Source organism: Lonchura striata, chromosome 18 (genome assembly GCF_046129695.1).
Source record: "Lonchura striata isolate bLonStr1 chromosome 18, bLonStr1.mat, whole genome shotgun sequence".
Taxonomy (NCBI): domain Eukaryota; kingdom Metazoa; phylum Chordata; class Aves; order Passeriformes; family Estrildidae; genus Lonchura; species Lonchura striata.
In genome coordinates, this window is record NC_134620.1 from 12,574,678 (window position 1) to 12,592,555 (window position 17,878).

General features: G+C 50.4%; 1 protein-coding gene across 1 annotated transcript; it reads left to right on the forward strand.

Annotated features, from left to right (window-relative positions):
- The first annotated feature begins 401 nt into the window (after positions 1-401).
- CAMKK2 (calcium/calmodulin dependent protein kinase kinase 2) lies at positions 402-17,203 on the forward strand. The gene is made up of 18 exons (XM_021532723.2): positions 402-511; positions 4,640-4,750; positions 5,173-5,629; positions 6,391-6,438; positions 6,818-6,871; positions 7,013-7,064; positions 7,154-7,287; positions 7,895-7,931; positions 8,683-8,704; positions 8,980-9,068; positions 9,305-9,504; positions 9,605-9,658; positions 10,114-10,187; positions 10,554-10,641; positions 10,888-10,983; positions 11,535-11,663; positions 13,491-13,591; positions 13,945-17,203. Exons 3-18 carry the CDS (start codon positions 5,330-5,332, stop codon positions 14,015-14,017), a joined length of 1,551 nt encoding a protein of 516 aa, XP_021388398.1. The 5' UTR covers positions 402-511; positions 4,640-4,750; positions 5,173-5,329; the 3' UTR covers positions 14,018-17,203.
- Positions 17,204-17,878: the final 675 nt, after the last annotated feature.

The window sequence follows — 17,878 nt, forward strand, 5'->3', positions numbered from 1 at the left end:
CCGGTTTGCCGGCAGCCGACCTGGCGCTGGAAGCCCGGTGTTCGCACGGGGGCAGGGGGCGGCAGCGGCGCCGGGGGACGCCGGGTTCGCGTCCCTCCGAGGCGGACGCGGGGAGCCTCAGTGGGGTCGGCGGCAGCGGGACCGGCCGGGGCTCCGCGCTGCATCCCGCGGGGCGGTGACGCGGGGCCACGCGGCCCGGGGAGGAATAAAACACTGAGGGAAAAAATTGTAAATAAACAAAACAACAAAACACACCGCAACAGCGGCTTACAGGGGGAGGGCGGGCAGGATGCGGCTGCCCGGGGGGAAACCTGCCCCTTCCCCGGGGCGGAGCGGGGCCTCCCTCTCTCCCTCCCTCCTTCCATCGCTCCCTCCCTCCTTCCCTCCCTCCTTCCCTCGCTGCCGCCGCCGGAGCGGAACCGAAAGCGAAGGCGGCGCCGGGCAGCGGCGCTCCGGCCCAGCGCGGCGGGGGCTGGGGGGGCTGCGGGGTCCCGGGGTCGCTCCCCGCCAGGTCGGTGCTGCGGGAACGGGCGGGGAGGCCGGGCGGGCCCGGCGGGGGATGCGCCCGCGGTGGCGGAGACAAAGCCGCGCCCGGAGGGAGCGGGCGGGCGGGGGCGGCCGAGCCGGGGATGGAGCCGGGGCTGGGGCTGCCCTGCGGCCGAACGGCATCGCCTCCGGACGGGGCTCTCTCGCGGGCGGCCTGTGCGGACACCCCCGCGTTTCCCCGTTCCCGTGGCCGCCCGGGCCCCGCGGACATCCCGCTGCCGCCGGCCCCCACACGTGCCCGGTGCCGGCGGGCGGCGGCGCCGCGGGCGCGGCGATGGGACCGGGTGGGCGCACCGCGTGTCCCACAGACCCCCGGGGCTCCCGTCCGGGGGTTGAGGGCCGGGATCAGGGGTCCCGGGAAAGATAGGCCACGGGGTTGGGGAAAGGAGGGTTTTTTAAGGTCAAGGGACAAGTGAGAATGGGGATGGAGCTGGTGGAGGTCTGTGTACAGGGGATGGGGCTCATCAGAAGCCACAGGTTGGGTTGCTGCGAGTGACAGAGCGCGGTTAGGAGGTGGGATGCAGCCCTGCAGCCACGTGCACGGCACAGAGCATCAGGAGCATGAAGGTACCAGTCGAGACCAAGAGCAAAGTGAGATGACCACGGGAAGATGCTGTGATGGAGCTGTGGGCTGACTGCAATGCTGCAGGGGCAGAAACCACCCCTGGGAACAGGACCAGGTTGTCCTCAGGGCCAGGGAGACAGGAGAGAGGATGGAGAGATGTGTGGCAGCTGTGGGCACCAGAGCTGCCTTCATGGCCCACACTCACAGAGACTGCCCCTCTCCTGGGAGAAGGAGCCCTGTCCTTGTCCTGGCTCTCCATGAGCATCTTCTCTAGGGAAAAACATCCAACAAACCTCCAAAGCACATACCTGAGTGTGCTGTGAGGGGTGTCTGATGGACCAGTGCTGTTCCAGGGAGGTAATTTGGAGAAGCCTTGGAGCCTTTGCTTTCAACTCTGCCCTAATGTCTTCTAAGTGGTGTTCACAAAGTGGAGAGCTGCTCTGGTTTCCTCTCTTGTGGGCATTGTGGACTGGAGCTGATGTTTCCAGGAAAGCTGGGAGTTGCTTGGCAGTGCTGGACAAGGTGATGGAGGTGTCCTGAGCTTATCCTGGCCCATGCTCAACATCATCTCTGAAGTTGATGCTCTTTTGGAATGCTCATTATATATTGCTTCAGTATCCTCAAAATTATAAAAAAAACCTTGCTAAAGATGTTTTTGTGACTCGTATTGAAACCTGCTGCTGGATGTTGTGACATTACAATGTTACCAGCCTGGCTTTGCATTTTTTCCCCCCAATTCTTTCCACTCTGTGTTGGCTGGGCCAGGCAGTGCAGGAGGCTCTTCCATTTGCCCTGGGAATGATGAAAAGCTTCTCTGCTTTGGCACAGGGACCTGTCCTAGACGGAGCCTAGATGAGTGCCTGTTTCTCATAAATTTGGGTGTCCTCTGACTTCTAGAGAAGCTGCTGAGAGATTTTTTTTCCCATTAAAACTCTGTTGGGGCATGCATATGGTCTTTGTATACTACAGTGACTAATATATTTCTGGCAAGGTCTGTGCTCACCCGTAGGAAGGGAAACTGTGATCAATGCCCCCATTGCTGCAGATGACACCACTCTTGGCATGGGCACTTCCACCGCTGACCGTGACCGGGGAGAGCAAAATAGCCACTGGACTGTGCCCAGGGAGACCAATAACTGCCCCAGGCTGGCCCTGCTTGGCTTTTAACCAAACTCGAGCAGTAGCAGGGGAGGATCTGTGCAAGTAAAATCAGCCCTGGTTTTGGTGGTTTGAGTTCAGTTTTGTTATAAACAGCTGAAGTTGCGATTTGTGAGCTGACCCCCATGGAAGGATGGATGGAGGGGTCACTGCCGAGCTGCCACCAAGTCTCACTCCCTTGGGAAGGACTGATCTGTGTCTGGCCTTGCCACAGTGAGACAGGTGTGGGGGAGGCGAGTGTGCAACCCCTGCATCTGGGTAGAGAAACAGGGGAGGGAAGGGCAGGCAGATGCATCCTTACGCTCTGATTGAAATCCCTGCAGCCAGTGCTGGCTGCAAGGTGTCACCCTCTGCACTCCCTGGAATCGGTCAGCGTGTTCCCTGCGGAGGTGGCCGCATCCAGCAGGGCCCACGCGCTCTCAGAGAGCTGGGATGGACGAGGGGCTGTGAAAATCCCTCACCTCGAGGGGGCTGATTCCACTCCCACTCGCTTCCGCTCAAGCCACGTGGACGCTGAGCGAGAGGGAGAGCTGCTGCCAGGGTTTCACAGACCTCTTTTCATTTTAATATCCCTCTCCTTGCTGAATTAGATGCGAGACTGATTGCTTCGATAATCCTGCTGCAGCCGCTATGGGTTATATATGGATTGCAGCCAAAAGCTGTGCCGATAAATCATTCCTATACACCAGGCTGTTATATTTCCTGAGGATTTTGTGGGCATGTGCTGCTCCCTTTTACGTAAGGATCTGCTGGAGTTCATACTAGAATGTGCTGCTTTTCTGCAGGCAAGGGCCAGGATGGGTTGGTGAAGCCAAAGCCCCCAGGCTGTATTTTCTCTCTTTGGGATTACTGCCCTCATTTCAGCTATTTTACTTTTCTCTCTGGCTGGGAATACAACTGTTCTCCTCCTCCTACTCCTCGTGTGCTTATTAAGGATAACAGGACTGTGTTCAACAGCGTGACCGCACTTTTGGGTTTCACTCAGATGGGGTGTCATCTCAGCAATTTCTTAAAACCCCCATCCTCTGACCCTTTGCCCACATGCAGGGGGAAAACCCCTCTGATTTCTCACCTCAGATGATATTATGATGGTACTTGGATGACTTTTAGTTTATAGAGCCTGGGGAATCCTGCTTGAATTAATCAGACTTGATATGTTTATCCTGGTCAAGCCAATTAACTCCCGCCAGCCAGGATGCGCTCAGCTCTCAAGTGTGACTGAGGCTTCATAACTCAATTTTGCTCAAGCCTGGCGAAGTTTATCAGGAACCCTTGGAAATGGAGATGTAGGCAATGCTCTGGGGGCAGGATGGGATGCCCAGCCGTGCTGTGGCACCACTGGGGACTGGTGCTGCTGCCAGCGATGTTCCTGGGGTGGTTTCAACCCAAGGCTGCCCCGATGAGCTGCCTTTTTTGGTGTGGCTGCAGAGCACGGTGAGGGTAGAGGGCACAGCATTCCGGATCGGCTCCGGCTTCAGGGCAGCTATTTATATGTGCCCACTGGAGGGGTGCCCAAAACAGGCCAGGCAAATGGCCTCAAGATGCATCCCTGTGAATTCAGGATGAATGGGGGGGGGCTGCCTGTTTGTTTTAATCCATCTGGGAGTGCATTAAAACACGCTGCTGTGGGCTGCCAGCAGCACTGCAGGGGGAATTTGACTTGGCTGGTGGCTCCTGGCTCTCTCATCCAGCAAAGCCCTGTCCAGGAGTGGATTCAGCCCCATGAAACTCGGCGTTTCTGGAATAGTTTGTCCTTGTTGCTGTTCATTGGCTTATTTATAGCCTCCCCATCCCTGTGCTTCTCCATGCCTCGGAGCAGAGAGCGGTGCCGCATTGGCTTCAGCTCCAGCCCGATCCCACTTGGGCACAAAAGCTCTGGTTTATAGATCAGTGTTGAAAACAGCAATTAGGCCATTGTGAAGCTTCGAGGATGGGGGAGACGATTTGATTTCTGTACTTGACCCATAATTTCTGCTGGGCTGATTCAGAGTGGTTGTGCTGCGGGTGCAGCATGGAAACTTCAATGGAGATGAGTGAAGCTAATTTTAACCGGCCGCCTCGTCGAGGTGTGGGAACCAGGCAGAAAAACGCCTCAAACCCTGTTCCTGCTTCTGGGCTGGTTGTTTCAGGATATTTTTTTTTCACTTCCTTCTGTGGCAACTTGTTAACCTAGAAATTAAAAACAGCACCAGTGTTGGGGCAGGGAAGAGTGATGGTTTACAGCCAGCCAACCACTGAACAGCCTCAGGTGCTGTGGAATGCCTAGCATGTGTGAATTAACATAATTTTCTCGTATTTTTTAATTATCACATAATTATTTGATTTTTTAAAAAAATTTTTGTTGCTAACAGTTTTCTCATTTATCTCAAGGTTTGGGTACCTGAGTTTTGCACAAAAGGCCACAGGACAAGGAAGAGAAATCACTGGCAATGATGGGGACGAAGCAGTGAGCCAGGGGGCTGGTCCTGCACCCCACGCTTGGTAAGTGGGTCCCTGTGTCCCTGAACTGCATTGTTTGGGTGGACTTGGCAGAGATGTGCCCACTTTGAGCAGTAAAGCAGGGAACTCAGTGGTATTTATGCCAATATATCGCAATTCTTTATCCTGCCCCTTTAAAATAACCCCTTGTAGTATTTCCATAGTGGAGATGATAGAGTTGTTATTCCCTGGAGGTGTTTGAATAAAAAGGGTGGAAGAAGCAGTGGTGGCAGCCCTGGGGTTGAGGCTGGCTCTGTCCTGGGGTCTGTCCCATGGCAGAGTTGATTGTGCATCCTGATGCCATACTGCACTTCCTCCTTTGGCTTCACCATTCCTTATGGAATGAATAAATCAACCCGTAGCACAATGGCCAGCAGGAAATCCTGCTTTCCAGAGAGCCTGGCTGACCCACTCTGTGTTTTCAGGCACATCTCCACACCGCAGCATGGCCAGGATGAAGCCATTGGTCCACCACGTGTCCCCAGCAGCCGGCTCACCCCACAGCCCCTCTGCTGCGCCGGAGGCTGCGGCCGCCGAGCCCCCACGGCACTGCGGGACCCCCCGGCGCTGAGCCCCACCAGCATGGCCTCGCTCATCGTGGTGACCGAGCACGACGCCGCGGGGAGCGCCAGCGAGGAGGAGATGGACGTGCCCGGCACTGAGGGCTTTGGGGACGGCCGGAAGCTGCACCTCTCCGGCCGCAAGCTGTCCCTGCAGGAGCGGCCGCAGCCTGCCCGCTCGCCCGGGCACGGCGACGGTGCCAACCAACGCTTCATCTACCCCTCCCTCCCCTACTCCCCCGTGACGTCCCCACACTCCTCCCCACGGCTGCCGCGGCGGCCGACGGTGGAGTCCAACCGTGTGTCCATCACAGGATTGCAGGTGAGGGGGATGAACGTTACAGGTGAGGGGAATTAATGTTACAGGTGAGGGGGATGAACACTGCTGCTGCAGTTCTCCTGCCCCCATCTGCCTGGATTTTTCCACCACGGCATTTCTTCTCGCTTGTTTTTTTTTGGGATATGTCCCCACAGTGTGTCTGCAGGTATGTGGCAAGGGGCCCTGGGACATCCTGGGCCATGGGGAGAGCCCTCAAGGAGGTGAGACCCCAACTCACTGGTTTTTGTGCCTTTGCTGATGCCATTAGCTCTCACGGCTGTGTTTGACGGAAGCCAGGAGTGTAGCGCAAGGTTCTTTCTTTACTCCTGAAAAATAAAAACAACCAGAGAATTTCATTGAGATCTAAAGAGAAAACAGGCCTGCCTGCCCCCAGCCTGACAGAAAACAGGCAGCAAGTGGCTGCTTTGCCCAGAAGAAATAAAATTACTCGGCACCAGGTTGCCAGCATTAAACCCCTCAGGGCTCTCCCTGTCTGCCACTCTCGTTCCACATGAGTGGACAGGACAGGATCGCCTGCCCAGCCGTTAACATTTGCAATTAGCCCTCTATAAACACACAAATGTGTGGCTTGGTGGGTGGTTTTGTGGCTCATGAATCAAAGGTGCCCAGCCCACGCAGGTGCTTGGGCAGAGCAGGATGAGGTGTGAGTTTGCAGAGAAAGTTTTGCAGGAGATTGAAAAGGAGAAGAATAAATGTGAGCAGTTTTGTGGCTCATGCCAACTCTCCCTGCTCTCTCCCCACAGGACTGTGTGCAGCTCAACCAGTACAAGCTGAAGGATGAGATTGGGAAGGTGAATATTGGGTTTGGGGTGGGATGAAGGGTTTTGGGTTGGGAGGGTGTGTGGAGCAAGTCCAGCCACTCACTGCAGCAGCTCTTTGTTACTTGCTGTTCTGTTCTGAGTGGTGCCAATTGAATTATATATTTTTAAAATTATTACTAATTTTCCCCCTTCCCCCCTTCCCCCTCCCTCCCACACAATGGGGCATTTGAAGCTTTTCTTTGCTGTCAGTGTGATGTCAGACTGTACACCCCCCTGCTCATCCCAGCATCGCCCACCAGCTCTGTGATCCCTGTGGGGTGGGTTTGAGGAGGAACCCAGAGCCTGGTTTGGTGATGTGGGTTTTCTGGATGGTCCCTAACTTGTGCTCCATGGCTGTGCCCCTCTCCAGGGCTCCTATGGGGTGGTGAAGCTGGCCTACAACGAGGATGATAACACCTACTATGTGAGTAGCACACAGCCCCAGAACCTGCAGTGGAGCAGGTGGGAGGGGGATGGATCCCCTCTGCTGACTCCCTGCCCCATCCCATCAGCCACATTTTATCCTTGACTTGCCCCAAATTCCACGTTTGTTCCCCTCTTGCAGGCAATGAAGGTTCTCTCAAAAAAGAAGCTGATGAGACAGGCGGGCTTCCCCCGTAAGTAGCAGAAAGTCTTTTGGGTGGGGGATATTTTGGGAATCCTGGGGGATTGTTCCCACCTGGACATATCTTTGCCTTTCCCGCAGGCCGCCCGCCGCCCCGTGGGGCCAAAGCTGCTTCCGAGGGCTGCCTGCAGCCCAGAGGGCCCATCGAACAGGTCTACCAGGAGATTGCCATCCTGAAGAAGCTGGACCACCCCAACGTGGTGAAGCTGGTGGAGGTAAGGGCTGGCCTTTCCAAAACTTATCCTTGAGTGTGCTGGAGCCTGAATGCTGCAGGGATGGGCTGGGTGAAGGGGAGTGACCCAAGAAGGGAGAAAGGGCAGGTCCTGCCTTTGGGAGAATTTTGTGTTTTCCTTAGTTTAGAAGGTTTTTTATTCTCACCTCCCAAAAGATTTTTTTCTTCCCTGCTCAGAAAGGAAAATGCAGAAAAATGTTTCTTCAGTGGAGGAAACAAGTGCTGAGACAGGTTTTGGGGAAGAACTGGTGTTTTCTGTGAGTTCAACAGTGTAGCTGCCTTGCCCTCCACCCACCGCCTCTATGAAACAGTCCAAAAATCAAGAATTAAGGATGTGCAGGCTGGAGTTTATTTGGCTCATGAGTCAGATGATGCTTCCTGTGTGTTTTAAATATTTGCTTCCTTGAAGTACAGCTACATCTCTGTCCTCTTTTTTTCCCTACTCTAGTGGGTAGAAGCTCAGAGATGAGCAGACCATGCTGATGGTGCAGATGGTGCAGAACTGAGATGGCTGCTAAATAAAATATCACAGTGCTTAATTTGCAAGGCTTTCTTGGCACTGTTTAATTGCTTTTTGCTTGTTTTGGCAGGTCCTGGATGACCCCAGTGAGGATCACCTGTACATGGGTAACTTCCCACTGCCCTGGGGTGTCAGAGGGATGGGGAAAAAGGTTCCCACTGTGTTTTGGAGCAGCTCTGTGCACAGGGCTGGGTCTCTCCTCCACCGTGGGTATAGCCTGATGTGCTAGAGGAGCAAATGAGATGCAGTCTGGGTTGTGAACAGAGATAGGAGTGCTTTATAGCACTCTATTGGCGTTAATTTGACACCAGGGCATGCTTTGCCATGAGAGGCACCAGCATTGATGTTCTCAGCTTTGAAGCTGGAATGATAGAAAGCAGTTTTATTTCTCTGGCTTTGGGAAAAAGGCACAAGTTAAGAGCCACATCCCAACCTGTCTGGCAGACTGCAGTTGTTGGTAATACACAACTTTTGAAGAAGGTTTTTTTCTATCATTTACGTTCAGCTTGTACTAGTGGAGAGCATGTGATGCCTTCATGGCCAAGTACTGAGGTTTGCTCAGGGTGTGGGCTCAGCCTTTTTGGTGGCAAGCAAAACTAGGGGGTTTTTTGTGCCATGGAGGACACTTCATGTTGCTAAAGCTGCAACACTGAGAAGATAGTTGGCAGCATCCTCTTAACTGAAAATGGGAGCAACCCAAATGCCACGTGCCTTGCATAAGACAGCATCTCTTTTTAAAAAATAACATATTATTTTTAGAATTTTTGTCATTAAAATAATTGCTTTTGTGTTGAGGCTATGCTCGCAGGAGCCATACCCTGTAAGCAATGTGTAATCACCTTCTCTTTTGTGTTGCAGTGTTTGAGCTGGTGAAGCAGGGGTGAGTACTGAATTCCAGATTTAATCCTGCTAACAATTGAATAAGAGATGGGTTTGTGGGTGGCCACCCAATGTGGGAATGGGTTGCAGAGGTGATGAGGAATTTCATGGTTGGGGTTTGAGGTTTGAGTAGCATTTCCCTGGCCTGGTTACAGTTGAGTACACCCTGTGTACTTTGTGCCTGTGTTTGGGGTTGTGTGTTCTTGACAAAGCCTTCGGTCCCTGTTTCAGCACATCCAGGTGGGGAATGAACTCTGTTCTCTGTTGCCTTCACAGCCCTGTGATGGAAATCCCAACCTTGAAACCTCTCAGTGAGGACCAGGCTCGGTTCTACTTCCAGGATCTGATCAAGGGCATTGAATACTGTAAGTGTCTCTGAAAAAGGATGGGCTTCCTTCTTTTTGTTTTTTTTTTTTCCCTAAGCACCTGCAGCTGGCCTTTCTGCTTATGTACAGTGCCATTTCTGGTGGCTCATGCTGCACAGGGGCTTTTAAAACGGGCTGGTTGTGGTGTTAGCAGAAAGAGCCACATGGAGCCCTGGTGGCTCCTTTGCTGCAAACCAGTGCTGCTGCTGCACCACTCATTGTCCCTCTGGCTGCAGTGCACTATCAGAAGATAATCCATCGGGATATTAAACCTTCCAACCTCCTCGTGGGGGAAGATGGGCACGTCAAGATCGCCGACTTCGGAGTGAGCAACGAGTTCAAGGGAGCTGATGCCCTCTTAACCAACACAGTGGGCACTCCTGCCTTCATGGCCCCAGAGACTCTCTCAGAAACCAGGAAAATCTTCTCTGGAAAGGTATTTAATAGCAATTTGAATGGTTTCTTTGTGCAAGGACTAACCTTGGCACAAACAGAAATCTTGTTGTAGATTTAACTGCGCTTTCTTCACTCTGCAGGCTTTGGATGTCTGGGCCATGGGGATCACACTGTACTGCTTCGTGTTTGGGCAGGTAATGAGATTAATTTTTCAGTGCTGTTGGTGTCTGGGGGGTTTGTTTGTACCTCCCATGTTCCGGGTAAGCAGTGGGACTGGCACCTTGTGTCCCTGTTGAGTTGAGTGGAGATGAGGATTTGTGGATGGAAATGGGAAACCTTTGCCTGTCCCTGGGATGGGTGCAACCGAAAGGACTGGGCTTCTCTTCTTCCCCAGTGGAAAAAAATTTGGTTTTGGATAGATTTTTTAGGAAAGGAGTTCTTTTAGTAATTGGTAATTTTTTGTTAAATGTTTTTTTCATTGAGTTTAAAAGTAGACATTGATATAATAGGAAATCTTCTGGAATTTCCCTGTAACTGGATCTTTGCTCTCTTTCATACCCTATGAGACCCTGATGCTCCTCTGGCTGCCTCACTGCTGCCTCTTAACAAAAATTATTGCTTTCCTCATTGCTCTTTTTCTTTGTGGTAGTGCCCTTTTATGGATGAAAGGATCTTGAGTTTACACAATAAAATCAAGACCCAAACGTTGGAGTTCCCAGACCAGTAAGTACTCAAAACCAAAAACAACCCATCAATCCTTATTTTACAGCTCATTTGAGTTGTTTCTCAAGCACTGCCTGGGTAGGGCTGGTCCTGGTCTTCTGTGGTTTTGCAAAATTCAGGTTTTGAGTTGGTCTCTCCCTGCCCTGTAAATGTGGGCTCACACTTCACATTGCCTCAGAAGGGAATATTTGCTTTTCCTGGGAGTTTGGAGAGGAGGAGGTGTACAAGAACCCAGAGCTGCCTCCCTGCTGGGGCTGGAGTCCAGCCCCTCTGCCCAGAAGGCTCATAGCAGCTGGCACTGAGGTGAAGAACAGAGGCAGCACCCATCTCTTTCTCCACCTCATTTCTCCCTTTTTCTTTCCACAGGCCAGAAATTACAGACTTCTTGAAGGATTTGATTACACGGATGTTGGATAAAAATCCTGAATCTAGGATTTCGGTCCCAGAAATCAAGGTACTGACTCATTTTCCTGGTGCTGGCTATGGCTTCACTTCTGTTGAGTTCTCCTTGCTCGGCTTTTTTTGGGAGTCAGTTTGATCGCGCCAGGCTAGGTCCTCCCCCTGTGCCCAGGGTCCCTGGGTAGGTAAGTCCCAGCTCCTTCCCCTGCTCCGGGACCTGCTCAGCTTTGGGACCTTTGGTGCCTATAGAAGTCGCAGGCAAAAGGAAATCCCCTGAGTACAGTATTTCCTCTGCTACCAGGAAAGTACTGTGCAACAGCCTTTCGCAGGAGATTTCTGGTCCTTCGCCCCTGCGGGAGCCTGGAAGGGGCGAGAAGCTGAGAGAATGGAGAGCAAGGTAGGGGGAAGGGATTGCGGGGGAATTGCGGAACCTTTTGTGCTCCTGCAGCCGACCAAGTCACCAGGTGTGTGTGGGCAAGGAGAAACAGGGGTTCTGCCTTCAGTCATGGATTAAACCAGGTCCAGGACGAGGGCTCGGTGGGTCTCCCCATCACTGCTGCTCATATGTGTCGACTGGAATAAATCTCTCCTGCCTCCTGGTGCTGTCTCATCCATAAGATGAGAGAGAAGATAAGGTCTCCTTCCCTAAAGCTCAGAGATGCCCAGTGCTGTAGGTCACCATGGTTATGGCTTGGTTGTGTAGCTGGGGCCAGTGCTGGCTCTGGATGAGCCACACCACGGCATTTTCTGCTCCAGGCTGTGCAGTGCCTGCTGGCACCCAGGTGAGCTGGCTCACCAGTGACATGGCACAGCCCTGCCCTGCTCCCTGGCATTTCAGGAGCACGTAGGGGCCATAGCTTGGACAAGGAGATGCGTTTGCCAGGCTTGTGTTGTTTGAGTTATGAAAAAAAGGAAATCGTTCCTGACAGGCTGTGTTATTAATTGAAGTTGCACCCTTGGGTCACCAAGAACGGAGCGGAGCTGCTGCCTACGGAGGATGAGAACTGCACCCTCGTCGAGGTGACAGAGGAGGAAGTGGAGAATTCAGTCAAGCACATCCCCAGCCTGGCCACAGTGGTGAGTACAAAGGAGTTGATGGCCTGTGGATGCATGGTGGGGTCCACGCTGCCTGCTGGGGTGGCCCTGAGCAGCTGGAGTTCACTGCTGAAGGGCAAAAGCATTGGGCAGGATTAGAGCAAAGACCTTCCCTCTCTTGGAAACAAGTGCTGCAAGACACTTGGGTGTCTCAGAGTCTCAGCAGCTCACTGGACATGGTCATACTCTGCAGTGCAGGGGAATATTTTAGAGCAGTTTCAAAGGTAAATGTCATTGGGTTGATGGTCTTCACAAAGAGCATCTGGTCCAGAACCTGCCCGTGGTCAGAAGTAGGTATTTTGGCCAGGCACAAGGAGTCCTGCCCTGTCCAGCCGGAGGGGCTGTGGGAGGTTCCCAGGATGGAGATTTTATCTGGGCCACGACGTGCATCAGCCCCCGCCTGGAGCTATTCTTGGTGACTTCATCTCATCTCTTTTCAAGCTCATATTTTTATTCTCTGCAATACACTGTGGTGGTGAGAACCACATTGTAACCCTGTCCTGTGTAGAAAGTGAAATCCTTTGTGGTTTTGAGTTAATGATTTATTTGGGTGCCACCAGCCCTTGTGTTAGGAGAAGCAGCGAGCGACCATTCACAGTTCCCTGGCCTGGCGTTATCTGCCTGTAGGCACCCAGGCTGTGATTTATTTGAAGAACAGGTTTCTCTTTGAAGCCACTTTTCCATCTCATAGCTGTGCCCACATCTGGCCTAATTTCTGGAGCTCTTTCCCTTTTGGATGCCCTGCAGAAACCTCACTGACCACAAATGTGTGAACATGCAAATGCACCTTGTGCTGCTCAGGCTGAAAAAGCAAATGTTGCTCTAAAAGCATCACCATTGATGAAGGGTTTACCCCCTTTTTCCTGTTCAGAGGGGACTTCATCAGCGCTCTCAGCTCTGTTGAAATCCAGGTGTGTTCAGTACAGTTCAAGGCAAGTCAGATTTTACTGCACCTCTTTGACTGTTAGATAACATACTGCCTCCAGGCAAATGTGGTATTTTCACATTTGCATTTGATCTTCAAAATTACCCTCTGGTGCCTGATCTTTGTGCAGCCAAGTGCAGGCATTGACACTCCAGTATGAGATTCACTCACGTGGCTTTGACTCTTAAAACACTCTCGCCTTCAGACACAAAATGGCTCTTTGTGTGCCCTGGTGAGCAGATACATGAGGCACAGAGGGGTGAGAAGCAACATCAAATGGAGTCAGGGGCTCTCAGGGATGCCCCTGCTGAGGCAGGCTCCAGTGCTGCTCACCTTGATGTCTGCTCCCACCAGCAAAACAAGCTGGGGGATGCCAGAGAAGAATCCTGACACATCTCTGTTCCCACCAGTCTCTGATTGGTGACTTTGTGTTTTACAGCCAAAGCTGGACAAAAGGCCAGCTTTCAGTTGGGTTTCAGATGAACATTAAGGTAAAATGGTGCCAGTTCCTTCCCCTCTCCCTTTTCAGTGAATTATTTTGCCAGGTAATCATGGAGGACTAGGAATTTGCAGGTACTGGATGCAGTAATCAGTAAAACCTACTTCTGGAGAGGAAAGAAACCTCCCAGACTTGGCTTTGTGTTCCTTTCCAGCCTCTTACACCTAGTGTGGCTGTCACCTGCAAGGAATTCAGATGAGGACACAGCTCCTGTATTAAGCAGCTGGAGACTTGCAAAGATGCTTCCTTCTGATATCTAATAATAGAGAACTTCGACCTGTTTTCACTAGTTTTTTTTTTAATTACTTGGGCATGCAAGTTGGATGTTCCTATTGCTCTTGAATGAAGGAAAAGCACCCCAATGAACTGCATTCTGGTTTTGCAGATCTTGGTTAAAACGATGATCCGGAAGCGATCCTTTGGGAATCCGTTTGAGGGGAGCAAGAGGGAGGAGCGGTCATTGTCTTCCTCTGGGAACCTGCTGCCGTAAGTGTCATTACCTCAGCTTGGACCCAAAAGACATTTGCAGCTTTTTCTGATGCTCTGGAGGAGAAATTAAATAGTTTGGTTGTGAAACTTTCATGGGGTCCATGACTACAACATTCACACCCCACCTGTCTGATCTGTAACTGTTTTATGGGATGTTTGTGACATGGAATATCCTGCTGTTCTGATGAGATGAAAAACATCTTTTTATGGCACTTCCAGCCCGTTACATGGTGAGAGATGATGCATGCTCAACATCCCAAAGATCCCATGGCAGGGAAGGGTTAAAAACTGGTGTCTTCTTTCCCTTTTTCTGAGTCACTCAGCAGCTGTTTTATTTCCTTTGAAAACAGGAAACAAGGCAGTGAAGATAACCTGAAATGCAATGACTTGCCCAATGTGGGAGAGGAGGAACTTCTTTCTTGAACCTGGACTTTATGGTTCTGTTGAGCAGCTCAATCCAGGGCACGTCACCAAGCGTGCGCTGGGGACGAGGTGACCAGAGCCCAGAGCAAACACAGCATGACATGGCGCTATCTCAGTTCAATGCTGGATGTAGAGCTCACATAGCAGCATGTTATCACACCTTATCAGACATCTGATTATTTGCCATAAACATGGAGCATCTCTGACCACTTGGACTGCTGACTTCTGGTGGGAGAGGCGCTGGCTGACAGCAGAAAGGTGAGCGGTGGTGGTGAGCAGCAACAGGGCTTTGCAAAACAAAACCCAGAGCAGCCAAAGGAAAATGTATTTGGAACTGGTTTTAGCTGGTTTTAATGCCAAATAATTTGCAGTGACTGACGCCAGCGTCCCAGGGGCATGATGCCCATGACGTGGCTGTGGGCACGTGCAGAAGGGTGAAGCTTTTGCCAAGTGGCATGCGCAGCAGTAAAACCAACCACACGTGTGCACTTTGAGAGTTCACGACCTACCAGGAATGTTGTTATTTCTTGTCGTTCTGGTTTGTTTTTAATTGACACCTTTTTAACTGCATGGGAACAAAGCAAAAACCCACCTGTTCAGCTTTTCAAAGAATGCCTACCTTTGTGAGCCAAGTTGTATGAAACAGCATCTTCAGGACGTTCAAAAAGTGAGGTTAATTACCTCCTCAGGTAATTAACACCTTTCCAGAGGCCTTGGTGTGACCAGGACTTGGTAAGTTAGGTATTCAGTGTATGAAAGGAAAAGGTATTTAAGGGCTTAAGTTCAGTTTGAACTATTTTTGCTGCAGACATATGAGTGAGAGGTGGTGTTTAGAATGTTTAAACAACAGAAGAAGCACTAAAAGTTTGTCTCTAAATATTTTACTTGATCTAGGTAGATATACTATAAAATATAAAATTCAGGGTAAAATCCTTCACTTCCATGTACATTACATGGTTTACTACAATTAAAAATAATACAACTTATGCTGGTTTTTAAGTATAGACTTAGGGCTTGCTTAGAATTTAAGATCTTAATGATTAGCTAGTAATTTTCAAAGAAACAATTGTTTTCCAAACTCTTAATCTGGGTTCTGGGGCCAATGCTATGTATTTTTTGCAAGTTTGTTACCAGTAATTTGTGAATGCCTGTGGATCAGAGGCTTGTTAGTAAATTAAGTGTATATGTAGTTAATGGATTGTTTCTTATGAAGAGCTCTTTCACCTTCAGTCAGATTACTCTGATTATTTGTGGTGCTTGTACAAAATAATAATCTGCCATGTGGTGGAAGAGACTCTGGTGTCCAGACTCACTTTCCCAAGTTCTCTGTGCTCGGACAAAGCTGGAGAATGAGGAGCCAGGTTTGCCTGAGGAAAGGGGTCATGGTAAGTACAGTTGTTCTGTGGCTGGAGCATGGGACAAGGGGGAAAAAGGTTTAATTTCTTTCCTTTCTCAGTCTGATGTCGTTGTGTGACCTTGAACGAGGCATTTGAGGTACCTGACAGAGAAGGAGGATTTGAGTCTCCCAAGCTTGTGAGGGACTTATAAGGTGTAATTCTTTGCCCTCAGGAAGAAGGCACTAGGAGACTGCCAAGTGTCTTGATTAATGGTAAGGTCTCTGCCTGTTAACCCTGGCCATGGATGCCCTGCCTTTAGGAAGTGACTGTTCCCTTGTCTTCCTTTATTTTATCCTGGACAGCACAAGCAGCAGTGTGCCAAGGTCCTTGGCCCCACTGCAGTCAGATCTGGCCTGGTAATTCCCAGTAAAGACTGGCTTTTCTTATAGCCAGGACAGCATTAGCAAGGGTGCAGATGCTTACCCAAACTGTCCCTTACATCTTTTGATCACTTGATGTTCCCCCTAAACTGCAATTTATTATGGAAGCATTGTGCTGCTGGCCTCTCTCCAAAGCCAGTGAGGACAGTTGGTGGTTTAGGAGCAATACTATGGAGTTTGGAGCCATAAGACATGCACTGTTTTCCTCCCATTTTAGTCCGAGGCTATGCCAAAGCCCTGCAGCTTCAGCTATGGGAAAACCAAACAGGTAACTTGGGGGCCAGCACTACTGCAGCTGCCTGCTCCCCCTACACAGGACTTTTCATTGTGGAAATGTGTGTGAGTGGGCAGCCTGGTTCTCTAACCCTGTAAATGGACTTGATCTGCCAAAAAAAAAAAGTAAAAAGCTAGGGGATCCAATTCTTTGTAGGTAGTGCATAGTAGTGTGTGTGGTGTGTTTGCTAGAGGTATGTTGTAGAGATGTCTGTGCTGCCCATCCCTGGTTGTGATTTGTCAGGTAAGACAGTTTACATTGACCCAACAGGTCTGCCAGGTGTAATGCAGCTTCTCAACAGCTGTACCAGCTCCCCAATGCCCAGCCAGTCTCTGGGCCTCAGATACTCCCACTGATCAGTGTCTGACTGCCTGCACGGGCTTGGTTCTAAAGGATGCTAAATTCACTTCCCCAAGGTGCTCTCCAAACTGAGTGTCCCTCAGTGCAGGCTCTGGTGGGGCTGCAGCCGAATGCACATTTCGGAAAGAAACGCAATGTGGATTTTTCTGACTGGTCAGCTCTGCTGAAAGCATAAAGCATGGCCGTGTGAGGGAGATCTCTCTAAATGCATGACCTGTTAGAGAAGCTGTACTGTGTACATAAACCTGCTCTGTTCCCCAGCTGCTGTTCCTTAGTAGTAATGCTGGCTTTCTCCTTATAGTGAAGTGAACATTTTGCTTGTGCCTTGGAACTGGGCTATAGCTTGATTTCCCCAACTCCCCTTCCTTCCAAGCAAGCCCAGTGCTGACTGTGGGCTTATTGCTGGGTACTAAGCCTTTTTGGCTCTGAAAGCACACAGGAAAGTGCTAAGGGGAAACCAGGCCTCTTATCTGAGTAGTTTTCCATGGTGGTCCCCTCTTACCTATCAGGCAATTGATCTGTTTCTTTTCTAAGGTCCTGAACTATTCCTGTTTTTTATACTGTTTGTTTAATGACTAAGGCTTGTGTTTCACTCCTACTCCTTTATTATGCATTTATCTTTATCAGGTGTATCAAGTTTAAATACTGTGTATTTACCACTTTTAAATTATATTACCTAAGAAGAAAGAATAAACCAACAACTAAGTGTTTTTCCACACAGGTATTCGAGCTTCACTGTACAAGTTGAAATAAATGATATGCAACCAAACCCAGAGTTAGTGGATCAAGTGGAACCATTATTTCGTTTGAGTGGTCTTTATCAAGCTGTGAGAGTTTGGTTGTTGGAAGAGGAATCTGAAAGCAGTCTGCTCTGTTAGTGAAGTCTGGTGCTCTACCATTACTGGGGACCTTGGGCTAGGATGGGACCACAGCAGCTCGAGCACTCTATAATCCAAACTGAGCATTCACATGCACAGACTGGAGTGCCCTTGGAAGGCACTCTTTGAGCTGGGACACAATTTAGTGCTCAACAGCAGCAGGCACATAAAGAACAAAACAAAATAATAATGCTGTGTTTTACACACTGTGCTGCTGGAGAAAGGCAGCCAGGATGCTGGAGGAATAGATCCTAGGGCTCAGTAACACCAGAAAAGGTTTAGAGAAGGGAAGACCTGGACTTTGTGAGACAATATGATCACTAGAGGTGCTAAAGGCCATGTGAATATAAAAGCCAACAAATTCACTTCAATCAGATTGTGTAAACTGCATTAAATGCAGCAGCCCAGACACAGGGTTGGTGTGGTGAGAAGCACAGGAGGTGTGCCACGGAATAACAGATCTGTTCTGCCAAGCAGTTGGTACCAGAACTCAGATAAAGACCCTAAGATCTTGGCCTCTGACTTACAAGTCTTTTCCCTTGGAGAGGGTTTAAGGCAGCAGACATGGACAA

Excerpts from the sequence above, each read along its gene's own strand:
- CAMKK2 (XM_021532723.2), top strand. The coding sequence starts at position 5,330 with ATGGCCTCGCTCATCGTGGTGACCGAGCACGACGCCGCGGGGAGCGCC. Across the intron at positions 9,659-10,113 it reads ACTGCTTCGTGTTTGGGCAG|TGCCCTTTTATGGATGAAAG; the intron begins GTAATGAGATTA and ends TCTTTGTGGTAG. Across the intron at positions 11,664-13,490 it reads TCCCCAGCCTGGCCACAGTG|ATCTTGGTTAAAACGATGAT; the intron begins GTGAGTACAAAG and ends CTGGTTTTGCAG.